Source organism: Haliotis rubra, unplaced genomic scaffold, assembly GCF_003918875.1.
Source record: "Haliotis rubra isolate DU_JTF1 unplaced genomic scaffold, ASM391887v1 Scf1131, whole genome shotgun sequence".
Taxonomy (NCBI): Eukaryota; Metazoa; Mollusca; class Gastropoda; order Lepetellida; family Haliotidae; genus Haliotis; species Haliotis rubra.
The window spans coordinates 142041-166025 of record NW_025765039.1 but is presented as its reverse complement, the minus strand read 5'-3'; the positions used below and the strand labels follow the sequence as shown (position 1 = coordinate 166025).

At 42.4% G+C, this 23985-nt stretch overlaps 1 protein-coding gene across 1 annotated transcript in view; it reads right to left on the bottom strand.

Annotated features, from left to right (window-relative positions):
* Positions 1 to 1472: 1472 nt before the first annotated feature.
* LOC124291769 (serine/threonine-protein kinase SMG1-like) overlaps positions 1473 to 23985 on the bottom strand; it is a 109308-nt gene continuing 86795 nt past the window's right edge. The window contains 19 exon segments of the mRNA XM_046728844.1: positions 1473 to 5319; positions 5451 to 5557; positions 6038 to 6088; positions 6551 to 6679; positions 7119 to 7213; positions 7836 to 8020; positions 9843 to 9941; positions 10167 to 10292; positions 10774 to 10852; positions 10969 to 11093; positions 12553 to 12735; positions 13009 to 13174; positions 13559 to 13809; positions 14073 to 14155; positions 16896 to 17013; positions 17856 to 18098; positions 18373 to 18558; positions 18998 to 19072; positions 19185 to 19303. Coding sequence (XP_046584800.1) covers positions 5242 to 5319; positions 5451 to 5557; positions 6038 to 6088; positions 6551 to 6679; positions 7119 to 7213; positions 7836 to 8020; positions 9843 to 9941; positions 10167 to 10292; positions 10774 to 10852; positions 10969 to 11093; positions 12553 to 12735; positions 13009 to 13174; positions 13559 to 13809; positions 14073 to 14155; positions 16896 to 17013; positions 17856 to 18098; positions 18373 to 18558; positions 18998 to 19072; positions 19185 to 19303 — 2498 coding nt within the window. The 3' untranslated portion in view covers positions 1473 to 5241.

Below are 23985 nucleotides of genomic sequence, written 5' to 3'. Positions count from 1 at the left end.
AAACGATCATTGTTTCAAATCGCTATTATTGGTTTGTATTACAATGGGGTGTGCACATTAAATGAAACCCCGAGAACAAGAAGGGTTGGTTTCTACGGTAGTCTAACTTAATGCTCATCACGCACACATGTGCATTTATTTCACTGTTCCAACTACTTCACGTACCCTCTTGTAATACAAACCAATAATAGCGATTTGAAACTATGATCATTTGTTAAACAACTTTTAACCTAAGTTGAAAAAAATTCTGAGATTTAAAAGTTCAATCGGCAAGGTAAAATTATGTGGATTCTTAATTTCTCTTTATTTAATTTACTTTTTTGTTTAAAGTGAAATTCATTGGTACGTTTTCACGACAAACAGACTTTAACTGTTTCCATATCCTTGAAACAATATGTAGTGAGTGAGTGACAATGGTTTTACACAGCTTTTAGCAATATTCCAGCAATATGACGACGGGGGATAACTGAAATGGGCTACACATATTGTACCCATGGGAATCAAACCCAGGTCTTCGACGAGACGAGCAAATGCCTTAACCACTAGGCTAACCCACCACCCAGAAAATAATATGCAGGAGGCTAGGGTTAACAGTGATCAATGAGTGCATTGACTGATGCAACTGAGATTCAGCACTGTTATGATCCACAATGTGGGTTGACATCCCAGATTTTGACCCCTTGGCCTGTCAATACCAATTCTGTATTTCACCACTTTGGTAACATGCTAAACATGCACCTGACATGCTGTTGCAGTACTGTTCATATGCAATCTTGTGTAGTCCTCTAACTGCTCCACACATTTTACACACTATCTGCAATGTTCGATTAATGCTGATAAATCTGCATGTGACCACATGACGATTTGTGAAATGGAACAATACGGCTCAAAATTTGCGTAAAAATAACTCTTGTTGCATTTGTATGGTTTACTAACATTAACATAAAAAAGTGGACATCAAGTGTGTTAGAAACATTACGTGAAGGAACCACCTTACCATAACGGAGACAGTGAGTGGGACACTGCTTTCTTTTGTCCTCTCAGCCCGTGTTAGCATTGTTCAAAAGCAGGGGTGGAAATAACTTTAAAATTGCTTGTGTACTCTAGTACAGTGGCACATGTAAAATCACTTGCCCTGATAATGTTTCCACTATACAGGACACATTTCTTGAAAGTCAACTTGACACCGGTACAGTGTGATATACAAATTTGCATGTCTGACAGAAAAAAAACACTGGACTCAGGCGTCGGGCAATGGGTTATTTCCACCCCTGAAATTATCCATCTCCACCAGCTTTAAATTCACTTTTTGAAAAATGAGTTTGGATTCTTTCTGCCTTGACCAATTTGGCCAATCAATAGATCCATGCCAGAACTGATTTCAGCACTATTGTGTTGCTCGAAGTTGTTACTAATAGCTGAAATATTGAAATGGTGTCATGGTCAACACAAAGCACAACAGAACGCCATTCTCAACTACAACTACATTTATTAGCTCCAAACCAGAACACAAAGTAAGCGGAACATAAAGTACAGTGAGATGAGTGACGGTGAAGTGTTTCAGGAAGTAGCCTGGGCAGACATACACTGAGACTATCGGGGAGGGTACGTGGACATCATACAAGCCATTGGCATACACCAATCAACATCACAATACCCTGACAGCTGTCCAAAAGCAAGCTTGCAACATGTTTCGTTGCCTGTGCATTCTACTGCATAATGATGCAATCTTCTGATACCATTTCGCATGTTGTCTGCAGCTCCAAGAGCTGGTATCATTTGACATACAGAACAAGTATGGGGGAGGCGTGGTTTTATGACATTTTATTGTAAGACCTTGTATGACCAAACAGAACCTCTCAAGGGAACCAAATAGGAACATCTTTCTATTATATACTCCACTACCTTGAAAACCACAGTCAAGTTTGGATGAAGATCTCTGCTCCAGACAAGGCAGCTGTCCATAAACACACAGAACTGCACTGTCAGCAGGTTTATATCATGTTCAAAAATACACCAACAGAACAGTAAATGGTAATATCTGGTTGACAACAATTTTGCATTTTCAAAGATTCTGCTTAGAATAAAAGCCTTCAACATGAATATTCTGGTCTCATTCTGCTATTCCTGTTAGCTGTGTTACCAAAACTGCATTCCAATGCCAAAGTCCAGCCATTGGTAGTGATCAATTGCATTCTATGTTAGGTTGCATTCAAATCCATTACACTGTACATGATTGAAGTCATGCTGAGAAACTACACTGAACATGAATGTAATACAACTGTCAGTGAAGACAGAGACGTGTATAGTGCTTCACGATACTCGCGGGTACTGACAGACAAGGTAGCTGACATCGACACAGTAACCCTGTCACCAAGGACTATTCACTGGGGACATCACAACAAGAAGAAGAACAGGCTGTTCTCCCAGAAAGCTTCAAATTTTCATGCATTCCACAGAGGCTTCTACTCACAAAGCTTATTTTGTTAATAATCTGTTTTGTCTGGATACCAGGGCCCAGTTCCATGAAGCGATCTTGGTGCTGTGAGGTTACGTTAAAATATGGATTTTGGTTAACTTGGTCCTCTGATCGTTTTGTGGAATGGGCCCCATACCTTCATGCTGACTTTTGTTGTATTTCTTGGATTGTCATTTGTCAATTTCATGCATATTGCAGCTACTATCAACTGATGTCTACAGATCCTATAGTCTACAATAGGGCCCACTGTTGAAGCAGACTGACCCTGTTCCGCTGGCTGGCAGAGTTACATGATGTGTATCGTGTTGGCAAGGAGCTAATCGGCTAAAATAACATCTTCGAGAAGACGCTCCACATTCAAGGACAGCTGCTATTAGATGATACACAGATTATTACAATCCCCTCCCAGTCTGTATCAAAAGCCCTTATTCCATCCCATCCCTTCCCAAATACTGGTGCACAAAACAGACCTCTGAACCCCCTTGACCTTCCCTTAATGAGTGCACAGATTGGACATCCCTGGGATTGGATGTAGCTTGGCTCCCTCCCAACCCATCACACAAAACCTTCCCCAGCCTGGCCAATCAAGTTTAGAATCCTTCTCCCAGGATGACCTTCTGCCTCTCACTACCCCAATCAATGTCATTTTTTAAGACTAGCATCAGAAGCTACACCAAAGACCTCCTAGACAGCCCATGTAATCGACCAGTGCTTCTGCCCTGGCAAAGGCGATAAAACTTGGCAGTACTTGCCATTCATACCAACACCATCAGAGATATGTAAGTGATCAGTGCTCCAGCCCTGGGATAGACCACACCATTACAAGCTTTGTCAGTACTTCCCATTCATACCAGCACCATCACATTACAAGTGTCTCTCGCACCATGCTCACAAAGCTCATGACAAAATGCAAGTGTTGTGTATACTGTTTGACTAAACAGTTCCCATTTCTCAGGAGCAGAATGTGTGGCAATGCTGTCTGTGCTGTAAGCTGTCAACAGGCTGTTTGGGTCCTCTACATTAGATGAAATGAAAACTCCCTGTCCTAATATATCTAAATATAGTCCCAAAATAGTATCAAGTGGCAATCGAGTTTGAAGTTGGTCATTCATGCTTCATCCTTATCCTGCTATGGAGCACACTACAGTATGTCCTCCCTGTAAACATAATCCTAGGTCCTAATTCTGTCATCATCACAAACAAACCCAAGTGCAATGTCTTATAGAGTGTGGCATGTAAGCATGTATGATTTGGAAAGCAAGCAAGCAGTATAGCTGTTACAAAAATCCTGAAAGTAATGAATTGTCTTAAATTAGATCTTACACAAAATGTTGGATCTCTTGTTCTTAGATAACCCTATGCGTAATCCAACATTTTCTGTCTTCCCTTCAACGGATTATCAAGCTTGGTAGCTCATCCTTTAGATGTGTGATATTCCCCATACACATGACTTATTGAAGCATGACTCTACATGTATTCTTGCTATGACTTGTGTAAGAGAGCATTCTGTAGTAACACAAACATAAATTGTATATTCTCATACTAAAACTGAAGCATATCATACTCTAGCAAAAACAAGACTAATGAATGGACAGACAGCAGAAATAAAGAGAAAACAGGCAAATGGAAGAAACAGATAAAGTGTCACTTTAAGAAAAAAATAATTCTGAATATTTCTTGACATAGTCATGAAAGTGTCACTTAGTCATGTGATCTTCCCTAATACGCTTAGCAAAAAGATGATGCAAAGAAAACACAAAATTCAGGTTGATATTTTTTCATACTGTCAAGAAAGCATCACTAATAAGTATGATCTTCCTTAATGTTCTAAGCGAAAAGATAATAGACTATTTACTGGTCTCTGCATGTGCACATTTCTCATATCATCCCATATCTTGATCAGAAGATGGAAATTTGAAGTGTTGATCCATAATTATTCTCTTGTGTAAGGTAACATGTTACACTGCAATGTCTAGGCCAATCTACAGTGTGAAATATCCGATCTTATAACACTGCAATACAGGCTAGCTTGTCTATTTCCATAATGTCTGCAATCTCTCCTTACCAGTCACTCAGCTGCTGCTGAGGATGCAAGGACTTCCACTACAAGCAGGAATTCAAAGCAAGCATATGGATATGTTATATATAATACACAATCATCAAAATAACAACAAGGGTGATAGATATTTCATTTCATGACTGTACCTCGATGAAAAAGAAAAGTCTACCAATATCATAATTCTCCTTGTCACAAAATCCCATACAATAAGGATGAGGGGGGCAATGTGTGGCTGTAATACATGATACGTCAATCAATAGGTCCTTCTATCCCACCAACTCTATCCTCAAGTCTATCTCATTATTCATCGCAAATCAGATCAATGCGGATCCATCTACTGACGATGGTCGCTCTGAATAAGTTTGTCGATATTTCTTGCTGCTTTGTTACTCTGCCAATGTCGGAACAAAATGCTATAAAGGGTGCCGGCAATCGGCGTCCCGGTAGCTCTTGACTCAAAGCAATCACTCCTCACATAAAGGCCCAACGGCCGGGCCCGAGAGTGCTGTATTGCTTTTACTTCCATGTTTTGGCTAGAACTTTTGACTCGACTTCCGAGTGTTGTAAGTATGACCCAGACAGAGTCTCCCAGTCGAGGCGAGCAACATGTGCAGTTTGGCGTCTGCCTGTCGCTGCTAGGGAGAGGTTTCTGCTAGAGGTCGAGTGGTTAGAGAGAGGAGCCTGGATTCAGGTCATGTTGAATTCAAACCCATGGCGTCCATCCCTCATATAACACGGCCAGGTTGTCCAGATGGGTAGCCTCCTTTAGAACGTAGTCCACCTGAAATACACACAAATAGTTTACCCTGACATTTCTCATTCACAGGCATTCAAAGTATTTCTTTGAAATGATATCAGATGATTTATTACAACAAAGACCATGTGATATCCAGCCCCGTTAAACTATCTTACCTGTTCAGCAACGGACATGCGTTTATTGGGGTCCGGGTCTCTCCCATCTAGCTTCATCTTGACACGGCGCCAAACACCAACTGCATAGGTGTTCCGCTCCTGGATGGCTGTATTATACACAAACAGACTTAATTACACGAACAGGCTGAATTACACGAACAGGCTGAATTACACACAGACAGGCTGAACAGTACTAAAGCAGACTGAATTACACCTATTCAAGCTTAACTCAGGCCAATTAGTATTCAAACATTACAACACCTTAAGCAGTCTCAAGTGACATTTCACCAATCAATACTTCAACTTGCTTAGGTCCTTGATATTGAATTGGGTCTCCTTTCACGAAGCAACCTTTTCTAAGGTTAACCTTAATTCCCATCCTTTAACATTGCACTAAGGTTACCTTAGTGACTTACGATCATCTTAGTGCTCCGTGAAAAGAGGCCCTGGTATTGCTTTTGGGTGTATTCATCAATACTCTTGAGAAACATCAAGTATGATTTCTTATATTAGCATATTTAAGAGATAACTTTACATAATGAAGGGTGACACATTGTTCACTGGTCCATGACAACAGAATACCATACCTTTCCCTGTACGTGGGTCTCGGATAACTCTCTCCTTCTTAACAATGGGAGCTGAAAACAAAATACTCTCTTGAGTACATGACCATTAGCATTTCTAACGTGAGTAGCAAGTTTGGTTTACCACCGATTTTAACATTATTATACTGCAGCACGTCAGCAGCCTGGGAAGGGAAGAAAGCAACTGTGACAGATCTGAGATTGTTGACACTTCTGACCAATCACAGACATGACACATCAAGGATCACAATCAAATGGAAATTGTTATACAAATCCCACAGTCAGAACACAATTAAGGAAAAGAACTCCGCACAATTAATTACGTCACTTAAGCCTATATAACATATTAATATCCTTATCTTGCTACTGTCCTAACCAATGGAACAGTGTTCCCGGGGGATGCAGTAGGTCGGTAAACAAACAATGTATAACATTTTCAAGTAATTTTACAAGATTCTAGTACAAGGGACAAACATGATTGCCAGCTAGTTATGGATGCTCTATATGACTACTTACTGCTCTGTGCCCTGGCCGCTGCCCCGGCCTGAGGGCTGAAGGGCGGGGTGTTGGGCTGCAGGTCTCTCTGAATGGTGGACATCCTGCGGGCAGGACTGGCTACTTCACGTTCAGCTGGTTTCTTCAGAACTGGAGGAGAGGGGCAGCTTGTGAGTACATGATGAAGAACTCACTTCAAAGGAAGCGTTCAAACCTGGATCTCTAGACCTTAGTGGGCTACACCACACCGTCATGATGCAGTCATACAAAGTTATTAAACAAACTGATTTTATAAACAGCACCTAACCCAAGTGTCTTCTCAGAGCAAACATATCTGCAAAGGCAACAAAGTAAAGGGTCAGATTTCACTCCCTTATCAATAACATTTTGGAAAAGGAAAGACGCTGGCTGGATAACCCTAACTTGGCCACCCTACAAGCCCCTGATGGTGAGAGTGACTAAATCTGTGTCCATAGTTTATTACTAACACAGGTAACCATAATGTTTGATGGCAGCACAAAGATATACCTTTGTAATGTGCAGCCGAAATTGAAATTAGTTATTTTGCAGAACTGACTCACGACCTAACCTTGATTGTTCTCCTTGCTGGTAGGGTTCTCTTCCTCTTCCTCCTCTGTGTCTGGCAGGAGGGGCGGAGCAAATTGCAGCAGGGTGTCGTATATCCTGTAGGGAGACACACAGTACATTAAGCCCTGACGTTCAGAAATACTGTGAAACTAGACTCTTATTGCCTCCACTCAAACTATTGACAAGTTAAAACTGAAAGCTGTAGAAATCAAGTGAGTGAGTATGCTTTTATGCTGCTTTTAGCAATATTTCGGCAACAGCATGATAAGAGACAACAGACATGGACTTCACACATTTTACCCATATTGGGAACTGAACCCCTGCCTTATGCATGACAAATGAACACTGTAGCATCTGGGCTACCCCACTGCCCCAGAAATAGAAGAGGCTAGATATCTGTCATAAGAACATGTAGCATAAATTTCATGACAATTTTCCAATGATTTTCACCTGTGACAATACTAAGTACAAAGGCATGGCTAACGTCAGCAGCAAGAATATCATCATAATCCAGGTCTGAATTTTTCAACTATATTTGAACTGCCTTTTCCTACATATAAGAAAATCAGCTTTGGTCAAACATGAGAACATCATTGCCCAAAAATCACTACTTTTCTTGAAGTCATATCTCTAAATTACATAAGTGTTGGAAAGAAAACCTTATTCATATAAGCTGTCCTGATAACTTTTCTAAAATTCCCTTTGCAACCAGACTCACTGTGGTATCTGCTCGAGCAGATCTGCCAGCATCACTCTGGCCTCCTGCATGCCTTCCTTGGTCATGTCCTCGCTCACAGCTGTCTTCAGGGCAGCTGCCATGTTCTCTGAGAAGTTCTTGTAGGTGGCCAGGTACTCCCGGATACCTCCCTCAACGACATAGTCGCCGTAGTCAAGTTCCTCTTGCTGGAGGGAGGAGATAATGCAACCATTACACTGGTGTTACTTCAATACTCTACCTTGCATACCACCATTAGGTGTTACTTCAATACTCTACCTTGCATACCACCATTAAGTGTTACTTCAATACTCTACCTTGCATACCATCATTAGGTGTTACTTCAATACTCTACCTTGCATACCACCATTAGGTGTTACTTCAATACTCTACCGTGCATACCACCATTAGGTGTTACTTCAATACTCTACCTTGCATACCACCATTAGGTGTTACTTCAGTACTCTACCTTGCATACCACCATTAGGTGTTACTTCAGTACTTTACCTTGCATACCACCATTAGGTGTTACTTCAATACTCTACCTTGCATACCACCATTGTGGTGTTACTTCAATGCACCTGCATACCACCATTACTTCAATACTCTACCTTGCATACCATCATTAGGTGTTACTTCAATACTCTACCTTGCATACCACCATTAGGTGTTACTTCAATACTCTACCTTGCATACCACCATTAAGTGTTACTTCAATACTCTACCTTGCATACCAACATTAGGTGTTACTTCAGTACTCTACCTTGCATACCACCATTAGGTGTTACTTCAATACTCTACCTTGCATACCACCATTAGGTGTTACTTCAATACTCTACCGTGCATACCACCATTAGGTGTTACTTCAATACTCTACCTTGCATAGCATCATTAGGTGTTACTTCAATACTCTACCTTGCATACCACCATTAGGTGTTACTTCAATACTCTACCTTGCATACCACCATTAGGTGTTACTTCAATACTCTACCTTGCATACCACCATTAAGTGTTACTTCAATACTCTACCGTGCATACCAACATTAGGTGTTACTTCAATACTCTACCTTGCATACCACCATTAGGTGTTACTTCAATACTCTACCTTGCATACCACCATTAGGTGTTACTTCAATACTCTACTGTGCATACCACCATTAGGTGTTACTTCAATACTCTACCTTGCATACCACCATTAGGTGTTACTTCAATACTCTACCTTGCATACCACCATTAGGTGTTACTTCAATACTCTACCTTGCATACCACCATTAGGTGTTACTTCAATACTCTACCTTGCATACCACCATTAGGTGTTACTTCAGTACTCTACCTTGCATACCACCATTAGGTGTTACTTCAGTACTTTACCTTGCATACCACCATTAGGTGTTACTTCAATACTCTACCTTGCATACCACCATTAGGTGTTACTTCAATACTCTACCGTGCATACCATCATTAAGTGTTACTTCAATACTCTACCTTGCATACCACCATTAGGTGTTACTTCAATACTCTACCTTGCATACCACCATTAAGTGTTACTTCAATACTCTACCTTGCATACCACCATTAGGTGTTACTTCAGTACTCTACCTTGCATACCACCATTAGGTGTTACTTCAATACTCTACCTTGCATACCACCATTAAGTGTTACTTCAATACTCTACCATGCATACCACCATTAGGTGTTACTTCAATACTCTACCAGGCATACCACCATTAGGTGTTACTTCAATACTCTTCCTCATATGAATACACACCAATAACACTGTCACAGCTGCCAGTTCACTTCTCTTAATTGTAAACCACCACTAGAAAGTGTTAGTGTTAGTTCAATACTTCAGCTAATGTCAACTGAGGACAAGTCCACCATCACACAGGAGGTATTTCAGTACTACACCTTGCATGAATAGAGAACAATGCAACTAAGGTTCACCTGAGCTAGTCTGGGGACTAAAACATGGCAACTGTATGTACAGCAAACTCCCACACTGCAACCTACCTTTGCCATTGACTTGAGGATGGACCGCAGATCAGACATCAGCTTATGGTGGGATGCTAGGATTGTTTTGATTGCTGACACCTTGTCCTGGATGCTTGTCTGGAAACATTATTCAAAGTCCCTTTCAGATGTAACAAAAACAGGTCACAGAATACCTGATAACAAAAACATGCACATTTCCATGAGAAGAGTTTTATGAATGATGTTTCTGTATCTTTGATATTGAAGTACAAAACGACAAGCTAACATGTTACAATGCAGTCAGTCTGCAATTCTGTTTCCAAATACCCAAGAGAACTAGATGAATACAATTTCCCAACATACTCTGAACCCATCAATGTCCGTCTTTATGGCATCTGTCTGTGTATCCATCTCTGCCATGTCCTTGTTGACCTGGTCCAAAGTGGCCTCTAGCCACTGGGAAGTGATTTTCTCACCCTCCTCTGGCGTCTGGAAAACAAAATATGTAACATTACGCATACACATGTAAATGATATCCATCACAAACTGACCTTCCAAAAATGTTTTATGCCACAGTCAGTATTATTACTGGTATATCACAGCAGCTATTCGGGACCGGTTCTACCCTTGAGTCCCTCCTTGTCAGTAAGTTTCTATTCTTACACAAACTGTACGACACAATGTCAGAGTTAAATTCAGACATATTCCTATTCATACCAATAGATTAACTTCTGAATGCATTAACAAACAAATCAGTCTCTCTTTTGTGATGCTCAGTTTTTTATGTTCCCAGACATTTCCATTCTAACCTGGAATCCCACAGTGTCAACTATAACAACAGTGGTGAGTTCAACTCTTAAGAGAAGGATGTGTTACAAGGGATCTATTGGATTGGTTACCCCATGGACGGGTTGGGATGGGAGGCTGAAGCTGGGGGAGGTCATCGTAAGAGGCTGGGGTCACCACTTACCCGTGTAGTCATGAGCTGCACCTCCAGGTCCGACACACTGCTGCTGGAGGATTCCATCAACATGCACACCTCGTTACACCTGCCAAGACAAGTGTCAGATAGATGTACAACAAAGACAACCTAACATGGTAAATACCAGAAACTAGTTTGATTTGAGAAGTATAGAGAAACAGGTATACACTGGGTTCTGCCTACCTGTTGATGAGAGTGAGGAAGTTGGTGTCGGAGGACACTGCCTCGGCTGTCCGTGTCCTCAGTGCCTCGAAGTGCAGGATGCCCTGACACAGGGAGACGACCTCACTCACCATCTTGCTCTCCGTCTGAAACACAAAACACCACTACTACATCCAGGTATAAATAACGAAAACAAGAACCAAATCTCACAAGAAATACCTTAGTTATGAGTTACCTCCCTTGATTTGCCTTTCCTACAGTGTCATACATGTTACAGGTATCATTAACCTACTTCTCACCCAACTGTTTCCTTTCAGCTCCTTAATATATACTTACCTGTCTGTGCCACTTCTATACTTTAAGTGTTATATGCACAATCTTAGCTTAGCTTGACAAATGACTAATAGTTGCTGACTGCTGTACTACAACATTTAGACAAAAGAAAAGCACATTTCACAAAGAGTTTGTCCCCCTTATTTCTGATGCATGGCCATGAGACAATATTCCTATTTTAGAGCCAAACAACCATGTCTACCAGCGCAGCGACAAAATATAATACTACTTAATTCAAGTGATATTTCCTGTTGTTTAACGCAATGATTCATAACCCAAGTGATATTTTCCTGTTGACTAATCACAATGCTTCCTAATCCCAAGTAATATTTTCCTGTTTGACTAAGCCCAATGCCTCATACCTCAAGTGATATTTTCCTGCTGACTAAACCCAATGCTTCATACCTGATGATCAAGTGCTCTTTTCCTGCTGACTAAGCCCAATGCCTCATACCTCAAGTGCTATTTTCCTACTGACTAATCACAATGTTTTAAACCTCGAGTGGTATTTTCCTGATGACTAAACCCAATGCTTCATACCTCAAGTGATATTTTCCTGCTGACTAACCCCAATGCCTCATACCTCAAGTGCTATTTTCCTACTGACTAATCACAATGTTTCAAACCCCGAGTGGTATTTTCCCGTTGACTAAACCCAGTGCTTCATATCTCAAGTGATATTTTCCTGCTGACTAATCCCAATGCCTCATACCTCAAGTGCTATTTTGATGCGTCCTAATCACAATGTTTCAAACCTTGAGTGGTATTTTTCCTGTTGACTAAACACAAAGAGTCATACCTCAAGTGATATTTTCCTGCTGACTAATCCCAATGCCTCATACCTCAAGTGCTATTTTCCTGCTGACTATTCACAATGTTTCTAACTTTCGAGTGGTATTTTCCTGCTGACTAAACCCAATGCTTCATACCTCAAGTGATATTTTCCTTCTGACTATTCACAATGTTTCAAACTTCGAGTGGTATTTTCCTGCTGACTAAACCCAATGCTTCATATCCCAAGTGCTATTTTCCTGATGACTAATCACAATGTTTCAAACCTCAAATGGTATTTTCCTGCTGACTAAACACAATGAGTCATACCTCAAGTGATATTTTCCTGCTGACTAATCCCAATGTTTCAAACCTCGAGTGGTATTTTCCTGCTGACTAACCCAATGCTTCATACCTCAAGTGCTATTTTCCTGCTGACTAATCACAATGTTTCAAACCTCGAGTGGTATTTCCCTGCTGACTAAACACAATGAGTCATACCTCAAGCGATAATTTCCTGCGATTGCTGGCCTCCTCAAATTGCTGGAGGACAAAGTTGAGTGTTGGGTTGGCACCTCTTTTGACTGCCCAGCGGAGTCTCTGTGAAATGCTAGCCTCCAGCTGACTGTAACGGTCTTCACATCCAACGATCACACCCTCCTGACTCAACAGGGACTGCATGCCCTAAACACACACATGTAAAACAGGCATGTAAGTAGGTCCTACAAACCCAGGATCACAGACTCCTCACTAAAGTCTGCCCACAATCTTATCTCAGAGCTATTAAATAGCTATAGGTATGTTAGACTTGAATAAGTAGAAGACAATATACACCTTGGTTTTGATGTGTTACGATGTGAGGATAATGTTTTCAATCTACAGTAATAAAATCAGCTTACAAATTAAAACACATTTGGAAGACCACATTTCTAAGAATATTCACCAAAAACGTCTCACCTTTCTCATTTCGGACATGACATTGGCTCTAACTGGCAGAGCAAACTGGTTTGGGTGGCGGCCGGCCTGGGAGAACAGGTCCTCGTGCAACCACTGGAATCTGGCCACCTGAGGCTGACAGCGCTGCAGGGTTGTCTTTATCAGGCTGATGTTGTTGTCCAGACGTCTGGGAGCAGAAACATTTACATTGTGTCTACCAATTTGATTAATGGTTCAGATTGGCTGGGGGCTAACTCAAGTCAAGCATCTTGGTGACTTCAGCAATTTCAAATACTGACCCTTTTGTCCATCCTTTGGGATTTCATTCTTAATATAAAATGAAAGAAATTACTAGTGGAAACGAATGGTCTTTAAATAAAAGAATAAAACAAATCCATGGACTTTCAGTGACATTGAGTAGGTACCTAAAATATTACTTGTCTACAGGAAAATGTTATGAGGCAAATGGAAAAAAAAATCAACCTCAAGGATACTATGCTGCTGCATCAACCCTCCATGAAACCACAGTAACAGCTATTGTGTTGGGTGTAGTATGGTGCAGGGAACTCACCTGGCCAGGTCATGCTTCCTCCATGACGAGTCCTGAGCCCCTGTCAGGGACGTGGCTTGTGTCAGGTGGACATGTTGGAACTGAGAGTTCCTCAAGCACTGGTCCACTGCCTTCTTGCACAGGTCATCCAGTGGCACCTTTGACTCAGCCCCGACATCCTTCAGCTCTATCTCGGCAGTGACATTCACACCAAGGGTGTCCACAAACACACAGATGATGTAGCCCAGGATTTGGGAGGGAAAACCAATCACCTGGGAAACATTGCATGTTTTGAATGACATTTCTCAGAAGCAAAGATAATCTGATAGTATGTAAACAACTTTAACCTACCCTCATCATCTGTCAGCAAATCAGTATATTCGAGATACTTCTGTTAAGTTTGCTCATAAGACCCTGGGGTGGTGGGGTAGCCTTGTGGTTAAAGCATTGGCTCATCACGCCAAAGAGACGGGTTTGAATCCCCACAAAAGTAGCGTAAAACTAATATCACTCACTCACTCACTCAAGAGCCTACCTGTTTTCTCACATAGTCTGCAATGAATTTCTTGATAGGTTTGGCCATCTGCTCATCATCAAAGCAAATACCTCCATCAAGACCTGCAACACAAACAATGATGTCACACAGACAGTCTTGATGAAGATTTGTTGCCATCCACAGCCTGTGCCCATGTGTTTGTCGGATTCATTTAGTATATGCAGTTTTGATGTGGCGACAATGCAGTGACCTCACAAAACATTCGCTCTCCCTTTGAATTAGGTGAAACACAACACATCCAGGTTCCACAACGCGTTTGGAATTACTAGATTTGGGTTGATCAATCGGAGGTGACAAATCACAATAACCAGCTCTGATTTAACAGCTGCTTTGATGAACAAATCATTGCAGCAGCTTATGTATAAACAAGAAGACAAAGTCATCAATATCCCCCGCAATGGCAAAATACTCTTTATGATTATGCAGGGCTTGATTTAAAAGATGTTAACCTACTTGCACCAGGTGCAACCTAAGATAAAAACCTAGTTACACCAGCCAAATTCCAGTTGCAACGTAGTGTGTTAACACATCAGAGGTTTCGGTTGACATAAACATATTTCTGTTATGTAGTACCATTGAAACCATAGCAACACAGAGACACAGCTGATCCCTGTTTACAATCTTGAGATATCATAGCCGCGACGTGTCTATAATTAGCAATGTTTCGTTGCCATAGCTATTCAAAGTTTAGAACAAAATGGAGCTGACATAATTATGCTTATATTGTTAGATTTATTGTTGATTTATTTCTCAAAAAATGACTTGCACCTGGTGCAAGTTGGACTAATAACTAGGTTGCACTTTGCAATATTGGGTTGCACCAGTGCAAGTAACAAAGCACTAAATCGAGCCCTGTTACGTCTACGAGTTATGATTATGTCAAATATTTAGGTGTGTATACAGAAAAGTGGAAGGACAGTATTGAAAGGTTTTTAAAGTTCTCCTCCAGAAAGCAGCACTATCACCAATTTCAGTCTATGTCAAACTTGTTGCCATGGAAACGCCAAAAATATTTTATTCAGAATTCCAAAACTACCAAAAGGCACCAGTACACCTCCAGATCTATCTATGTGCCAAGTTTGGTGAAGAAATAGTGAATGGTTTTAGAATTCAGCTCCGGAAAAGAGCACTACCACTAATTTCATTCTAAGTCGAACTTGTTGCCATGGAAATGCCAAAAATGCTTTCTTCAGAATTCCAAAACTACCAAAAGGCACCAGTACACCACCAGATCTATCTATGTGCCAAGTTTGGTGAAGAAATAGTGAACGGTTTGAGAGATCTGCTCCGGAAAAGAGCACTACCACTAATTTCATTCTAAGTCGAACTTGTTGCCATGGAAACGCCAAAAATGCTTTATTCAGAATTCCAAAACTACCAAAAGGCACCAGTACACCACCAGATCTATCTATGTGCCAAGTTTGGTGAAGAAATAGTGAACGGTTTTAGAGATCTGCTCCGGAAAAGAGCACTACCACTAATTTCATTCTAAGTCGAACTTGTTGCCATGGAAACGCCAAAAATGCTTTATTCAGAATTCCAAAACTACCAAAAGGCACCAGTACACTACCAGATCTATCTATGTGCCAAGTTTGGTGAGAAATGGTGAACAGTTTTAGAGTTCTGCTCCGGAAAAGAGCACTACCACCAATTTCAGTCTAAGTCGAACTTGTTGCCATGGAAATGCCAAAAATATTTTATTCAGAATTCCAAAACTACCAAAAGGCACCAGTACACCACCAGATCTATCTATGTGCCAAGTTTGGTGAAGAATTATTGAACGGTTTTAGAGTTCTGCTCCGGAAAAGATAAATGTGCGGGGACGGACGGACGCACGCATGGACAGAGTCCATTTTAATACCCCCCGCAAAATGCGTTGCGGGGGATAATAAGTAGGGTCTTTCTCTTTAACTGTCATAGGTACATGAAATAACATTACGTACAAAGATGAGTGGTTTGACATGTGATGGACAACGAAACCATGCAAAGTTTTCTTCAGGTGTGCCCACTTCATGCTAATTGTCATGTTCAAAGTTGCTGTGCTACACGCCTTCAAGGCCTGTCAACGGTTCGAGTGAAGCATTGAGGTTAAAGAAAGGAATTGTTGGAGAACATACAGCACATCTATTCTAAAAGACTGTTGTCTGCAATTCAGATCCACAACCAACTCAAAACCCTGGACTGCTGCTTCACTCAATATATGTACAGACACCAAAGAATTCAGGTTCTATTTCGTATTGGTTGAATCTATATAAACATCTGATGTTTCAATGTAGAGCTCAGTTACTTGTGTGTGCTAAATTAAATATTTGAAACCTCATGCTGCACATTTTATTCCAAACTTCAATTAAGATGAGAGAGATCCAGCTGGTAATGTAGCTCTCCATTGAAGACATGGTTAGCTTATCTCCTACATGTACACTGAAATAGCTAGCAGTGTCTCGTACACTCAATAATAAGGGACCTAAGAAACAGATCAGATTACTTCTTGTCATCTTGTTGGCAAGAACCCGTGAAGGTCCGGATTAGAATGAACCTTCAGTAACCCATGCTTGTCGTAAGAGGCGACTTACGGGGTCGGATGGTCAGGCTCGCTGGCTTGGTTGACACATGTCATCGGCTCCCAATTGCGCAGATCGATGCTCATGCTCTTGATCACTGGATTGTCTGGTCCAGACTCGATTATTTACAGACCGCTGCCATATAGCTGGAATATTGCTGAGTGTGGCATAAAACTAGACTCAATCACTCACTCACTCAGGTTTACAAAGATGTTACACTAGATGTGTGGTGTTCACTCACCCTGCAGGGCAGCAGCAAACTGGGTTCCCATGTGGAAGAAGTCCTGCATGGCCTGGAGTCTCTTCAGGAAGAACAGATTGGACAACAGACCTCGGGTACTGCTGGTGAAGGAGGACAGCTGAAACAGGCCAGAATGAAGGTCAGAAAGGAGGTCAGAATGAAGGTCAGAAAGGAGGTCAGAATGAAGGTGGGAATGAAAGTCATCATATGGGTCAGAATAGAGGTCTGAATGAAAGTCAGAATGAGATTAGAGGTCAGAGTAGATGTCCAAATGAAAGTCAGATAAGAGGTCAGAGTGGATGTCCAAATGAAAGTCAGATAAGAGGTCAGAGTGGATGTCCAAATGAAAGTCACATAAGAGGTCAGAGTGGATGTCCAAATGAAAGTCAGATAAGAGGTCAGAGCAGATGTCCGAATGAAAGTCAGATAAGAGGTCAGAGCAGATGTCCGAATGAATGTCTGATAAGAGGTCAGAGAGGATGTCCAAATGCAAGTCATATTAGAGGTCAGAGTGGATGTCCAAATGAAAGTCAGATTAGAGGACAGTGTGGATGTCAGAATGAAAGTCAGTATGAATGAAAGAATAGAGGTCACTACGGGTTGGAAAGGTGGTCGGAAAACAGGTCTGAATGAAAGTCAGAATTGAGGTCAGAGTGGAGTTTAGAGTGGGTCTGAATGAAGATTGGAATGAAAGTCAGACGGAAAATCTGAATGAAAATATGAATGAAGGTAAGAAAGGAGGCAAGACAAGATAGAAAACTGATTAAAAGTATAATCTTGCAATGTATGCTTTTGACAATAATACCAAATTATGAAGAGCAAACATTTTCTCAGATATACAGAACTGGATTACTAGCATGACAGCAACTTGTTTTGGAAGGAAAGAGCTGAAGAAATTCCCCACATGATTAGGAAGATACTTCATCAAGCACCACTGTTCCCACACCAGTGTTTCTGTACCTGCATGGACTTGGCCTCCTTGACAACATCCACCTTCCTCCAGACGTCTGGAACCTGTACTGAATCAATGGCCTCCAACATGCTGGCAAACTCATTCTCCAGCCGGGTGAACAAACCATTGAATCCCATGAGCAGCATCTGCCCCGGGGTGAGTTCGCCAGAGTCGTGGTCGGTGCCCTGGAGCAGCTTGTTGAAGTCACACTGCATCTTCCTCACTATCATCATGCACTCCATCGAATCATTCTGAAATGTAGTGTTGGGAATGGGTCAACATTTCAAGATGACAGATTCATGGCTAATCATGAATGAGAAAAGGACACTGCAAGGTTTACAGTATCCTTCTCTGCATCCTTCAAGCCAACAACATAGTTTGTTTTGCAAAACCAATAGGTACACATCTCACCTTACACTACAGAGTTAATTAGTCATTAGGATTGGCCAATTCTTACAAGAATCAATTTCAGCTTTGATAAAGAAATAAATAGCTGATGATTTCAGAACAGATAAGGTTACATACCTCTATTCCCATGACAGCATTCCTGTGCAGCACCTCAAGCTGAGCAACAAGGGCGTCTAGCGGCTGCTTGAGGTCGGAGATCATGTTCTCCAGGTGAGACAGCAAGGAGAGGAGACTGGCATCCTGGGCCTGAATCAGCTTCAGGGTCTCCGGCAGGATGATGGTGCGGAAGTTGATGTTCAAGTCCTGCAACACAACATCTATGTAAAACACAGCCAGTAGAGACCACTTGAGACCGGCAGAGGCCAGTCTGGAAGGACTGATCATCATGTCTCTAAAATTGCAGTTCTTTTTAATATGAACAACTGATCCAATATCAGATGTGGACAAGTTGAGGTCAAACAGGTGGTGCCATAAAAATGTTGAGTAGCGCAAAGGAAATGATCTCCTGATTGGTTTTATTACTGTACAAATATTTTGACTACAATTGAAATATCAATATACAAGTTAATTCAATACAAACTGGTCAGGCTGACTGAAACTATATTGAAATATTTGTACAAGAACTGTGCAACTTAAGAGTAAGGATTCATACAGAAAGTTGACTCAAGTATCGCGACATGTATTGTGCAATGAAGTGGTCATACAATGATTTGATGATGTCAATCGTCATGAGCTGCATTACCTGGAGGGCCACATATGCGTTGTGTGTGGAAGTCAGTGCATGGTGCAGCTCTCTGAAGTTCTCCACATCCCCAGCCTGAAACATACAAACATCTGTCACACACAAACCCAGAACATGTCACTCAACATCTGCAATAATACACATAGCACATGTACTCATTGTCTCCAATCCAGGACAACATACTGACCATGGTGTTGTTTTTCAGTGTGTCCAGGAACATGTTGACATTGCCGCTCATGCTGGACAACTCATCAAGGAACCAGTCCCCGTCCCGGGACGTCAGGTCCATCAGGCGGTCCCCAGCACCTGGAGAACACAGCCATCAGATGAAAATGTCATTTTCTGACTAAAATTGATATTTTATACTTATCCTGACTCATGCTAATTATGCTTGTCTCCTTCCTCTTGCGAATGATAGTGGAACACTTGAAATCACTTGAAGTTCCCTTTAAAAAAGCGGACGTAAAATCACTCACCGAAGAGTAGAGTCCCTTTCCTCCCTTTGGCGCCCAAATGGTCACATGATCGGCCATATTTGTCACTCTCTCCGTATGTAAGCCCGACACCCGGATTTACAGGGAAATCCAGAGTGCCATAAGAGGGGAGGTTGGGAGGGCTAACCTCATGAGTCAGGATAAGTATAAAATATCATTTTTAGTCAGAAAATTACATATTTTTCCTTATCCTGACTCATGCTAATTATGCTTGCAGAATCCGTCGGAAACGGTGGTGGGTCAACCCACTTTCTGGATTCACCGGTTGTAGATTTACGTCCTGTATTACCCCCCTTGGGAACTTATGACGGCACTGTTGAAGATTCTTTCAACTTCTCTCTGATAAGTCTGGGGGGACCACAACTTGTCAGATTTCTTCCGAAACTTCTCTTGACATTTTCGTGTGGAATTTAGATATACTAATATTCCATTAGTTATCTATTGCAACTCCCTCTCTTGATGCGCGCATCAAGTGGAGATGCGACCCTTCTTCATGTACGAGTATGTCCTATACAAGTACAGGGTCTATCACTCATGCTAGTCTGTCCTAGACGTGTGCATGGACTTATAGCCATTGCTCACCAGAGCGTTGGTTTTCACAAGTCACGTGATAAAAGGGATGAGATTTACTCAGCGCCTTTGTGGAACCGTTAGTTGTTGTGCAACAACAAGTGGCCCAAACTGGTGAATGCCTGAGACGTCTTCAGTGTCAATGTCTCTGAGGTAGTTGTTGGCAAACACCGTGTTCCATCTCCAAAAGCAGCCTTCCATTATAGTTATAATCGAGCACTTCCCATGCAGAGCAAGTGTTGACGCCAGGGCTCTGACTTCATGTGGATTGGAGGCTCATGGAGGCTCAAGTCCTGCTGCTTTATAGGCCCTTAGTATAACGGCTCTAATCCAGATCGATAACATTGTCCGAGAGACTTCCGTGGGAGTATCAGTGGATAAGGGGATGAATAGGCACTTGAATTTTCGTCTCCTTGTTTTAGTTCTCTGTAGGTAGACTTTAAGTGCTCTGACTGGGCATAAGGAAAGATCCTGCATATCCTGTGGCCCAAGGACTGTAGATAGTGCTAGGATGTGGAATTGTCTGTCAGGCTGACCAGGCAGTTGGTTCTTGGCGATAAAATCCCATCTCAGTCCCAGATGTACGATGTCACGATGTCTTGATTCAAATCGTGTTCGTTCAAAGTCCAGAGCATGTATTTCTGACATGCTTGCAGCTGTTGCTAGGGCGATCAGGAACAGCATTTTCTGAGTTAGTAGTTCAAAGGATGTCCGTTCTAGAGGCTCGTAGGCACCACTGGTGAGATGTTGTAAAACTATGTTGAGATCCCAGGCAGGAGCCTTAAATTTCTTTTGTTGGTCTTCCAACTTGAACGAGTGTAGTAGTGCCAGTATCTCTTGTACTTTGGTCAGCTTGATACCCGTTTTCATGGTGATAACTGTACTGAGGGATGCTAAGTACGTTGAGAGTGTTGAACCTTTTAAAGTGTCTCGTCTGTTGTAGATGACATAAGTATTCCGCCACTTGAGGATGTGTTGCTTTCACCGCTGTAAAGTCTTCCTCTTTGCATATTGTTCAAATCTCTGCCACTTGTCGTCGTACAAGTTGCGAGTTGATCTGCCTAGAGCTAGTGTTACTGCTTTCGCTGCTCTGGCGGAGTACCCTCTAGTCTTCAGGCAAGCTTTAATACACTCCATGCGTGTAGCTGGAACAGTGTCGGGTTCCCGTGAGCTTGCTTGGTGTGTGGATGGACGAGTAGGTTCGACCACTCTGGTAGTTTCAGGGTTGGACTTCCGAGTTCTTGTATGAGGACGGGAAACCATACCCTCGCTGGCCAGTAGGGCGCAACCAAAATCAGTTGCAACGTCTGTTTGATTTTCTGTAGTACTTGTGGTAGTAGCGCAGGAGGCGGAAACGCGTAAGGTTTAGTCCTTCCCATGAGATGCTTAGAGCATCTGTTGCCCATGCCTGAGGATCTGGAATCAGTGAGATGAACGTTGGTAGCTGTTTGTTGAACTTTGTTGCAAACAGGTCTATTAGTGGGGATCCTAAAGTCTGTCTGATGAACTGGAATGCTTCTGGATGCAACATCCATTCTGTCGGGGATGGTTGTAGTGGACGAGATAGGGCGTCTGCTATGACATTCTTTGCTCCCGGAATGTGGCATGCCTTCATGTAGATGTTCAGGTCGTCGACTATGCTGAACAGGAGAAAGCTGAGTTGAAACAGACTTCTTGATCATGTTGACCCTTGTTTGTTGATGTTAAACGCCACTGTGGAGTTGTCCGTGTGTACCATGAGTCGTGCGTTCATTAGTACACTGGACCAATGTTGTAAATCGTTGATTACTGCTTTCATCTCCAACAGATTGATGTGTGACTACAGATCCTGAGTTGACCACTTCCCTGCTGCCCCTTCGTTGTTGACGTGCGCACCCCATACTTGTAGGGAGGCATCCACGTAAAGATGAGTGTTGCAAACCGGCTCTGACAAAAAGGTCCCTCCGCAAACGTTCAACTTCCGAGTCCACCATAGGAGATATGGTTTCAGGCTGTCCGGTAGTATTAACGGATCTAGGCTGTCTAGGTGGTCGTTCACAAATACTTGTAGTGGGAGCAACTGTAATCTCCCTCTGCGAGTCCAGGATTTGTTGGAGTAGCGTTGGGACGTCTGCCGAATCACGTTAGCCAAGGTGTCGATGGATTTAATCATCATAACTTCCCTAGAGTCGTGAGAGACTTCTCTGGCGACTTCTTCAATTCCTCCTCCGAAGATGTAAGATGCTGACCATGGGGCTCTGTATAAGGACTTGGTGAAGCGTTCACTCGAAGTGCATGCTGACAATAACCCTTGTCTTCTCAGGAGAGTCAAGCCCACTGAGGTGGATGCTAAGTGCTCCGACATAAACTGATGGTCTCTCTTCTGCATAAGTAGAGCGGAGTATATCATCCGGTCTTCTTCGGCCGAGGAATTCTTGAACTTCGAGATGAGTGTTTCGTTGATAGCCCTCGATCTGGCTAATCCGAAGAAAGTACGTCTGGTGGTTGTATCCAGCTGCGCTAAATTCTTATCCTCAATCTTGTAAGTTCTTTGATGGGAGTCGGTGATAATCTTATAGTCATCATCAACCTCTGGAGCCTTCAGGAAGGGTTCCATCCTATGTAGAGGGAATTTCCCGGCATTGAATGTCAGGATGTACTGACTCTGCGACTTGGTGGCTTTATCAAAAGCTGCATTGAGGTTGTCTGGTACTTGAGAGATCGGATTGGTTGGTGGAAAGGTGAGTGTGTCGAAATCATCTTTGGACATCTTGTAGGTAAACGCCTAATCTGTGTCCTTAGAAGGTGATGATAAGTCCAAGCCATTGGCGATCCAGGAGTTAATTTCCATATCGGAGAAGACGCCTTCACCTTCATCCTCTGATTTAGACATTTCTCGCTCTAAGGATGCACGACGACTTGAGTCTCTATAGGATGATCCATAAGATGAGCTTCGTGCAGGCGATCGATCCCAATGTGATCTTGAATCTTTCCTGGAGATTTGAGATATTTCTCTAGATCTTCGCAAAGGTGGATTCCTGGACGTAGTTTCCCCTCTGTAGGAGTGTCTTCGTGCAGGCTCTTGGTGGGCTTCAGAGTCCGATGGAGATACCGACTCATATCTGCGACGTCTGTAGGGTTCGGGAGAACGCCTCGATTCCTTCCTGCGTGGAGACTTCTTAGCAACACTCTCTGGGGCGTCTACTTCAGATGGGGAAGATCGTTGTGTCCGAGAGCCTTCGCTTCAGGCTTCCCTCTTCATCTAGATGTGGTGGGGAGACTGTAGAGCATTCACGCAGGCTAGTAGACATTGTAGCGGTCTTCATAGCAGCCTTCTCTTGAGCGAAGCAACGTTCCATCATCTACATCATCTGGTCTGTAAACTGTTGCATGAACAGTCCCGGGATGAAGTTCTGTGTTGTCTGAAGAGACTGCTGCAGGGATGATGCATCTGATGCTGAAGAGATGTCATCTAAGGCTCGCTGCACTCGTGAAGAGTTGACACTGCTGCTATCTCTGTTACCCGATGTCTGCGTTGATAGTAGGTCTTCTGTCAATATCTGCGCTGATACCAATGCTGATGTATCTGTAGAAGCAGGCTTCGTCTTCTTACTGACGATGGTGACTTCAGGTATGAGGATGGGTGGATCATCATAAACATCTGCTTCTTCCGGAGGAACAATCTTGGCTGAGAAAGATCTCGTCTTCTGAGTAGAGCTTCATAGTAGTAGCCTTCTTCTGCGAAGATGAAGATTTGGCCTTCTTTATCTGCGATGAGGTCAGCTCAGTAGACGATGATCTCTTATGGCCTCCGGCGTTCACCCCTGGTACATCGACCTGCTCCTGAGAAACGTTCAGCAATTCACTAGAATTATGAATATCTGCAGCAGTGGTTAACACACGACTTGTGAATACCTACGTACCCAGTCCTTAGCACGTCTATGG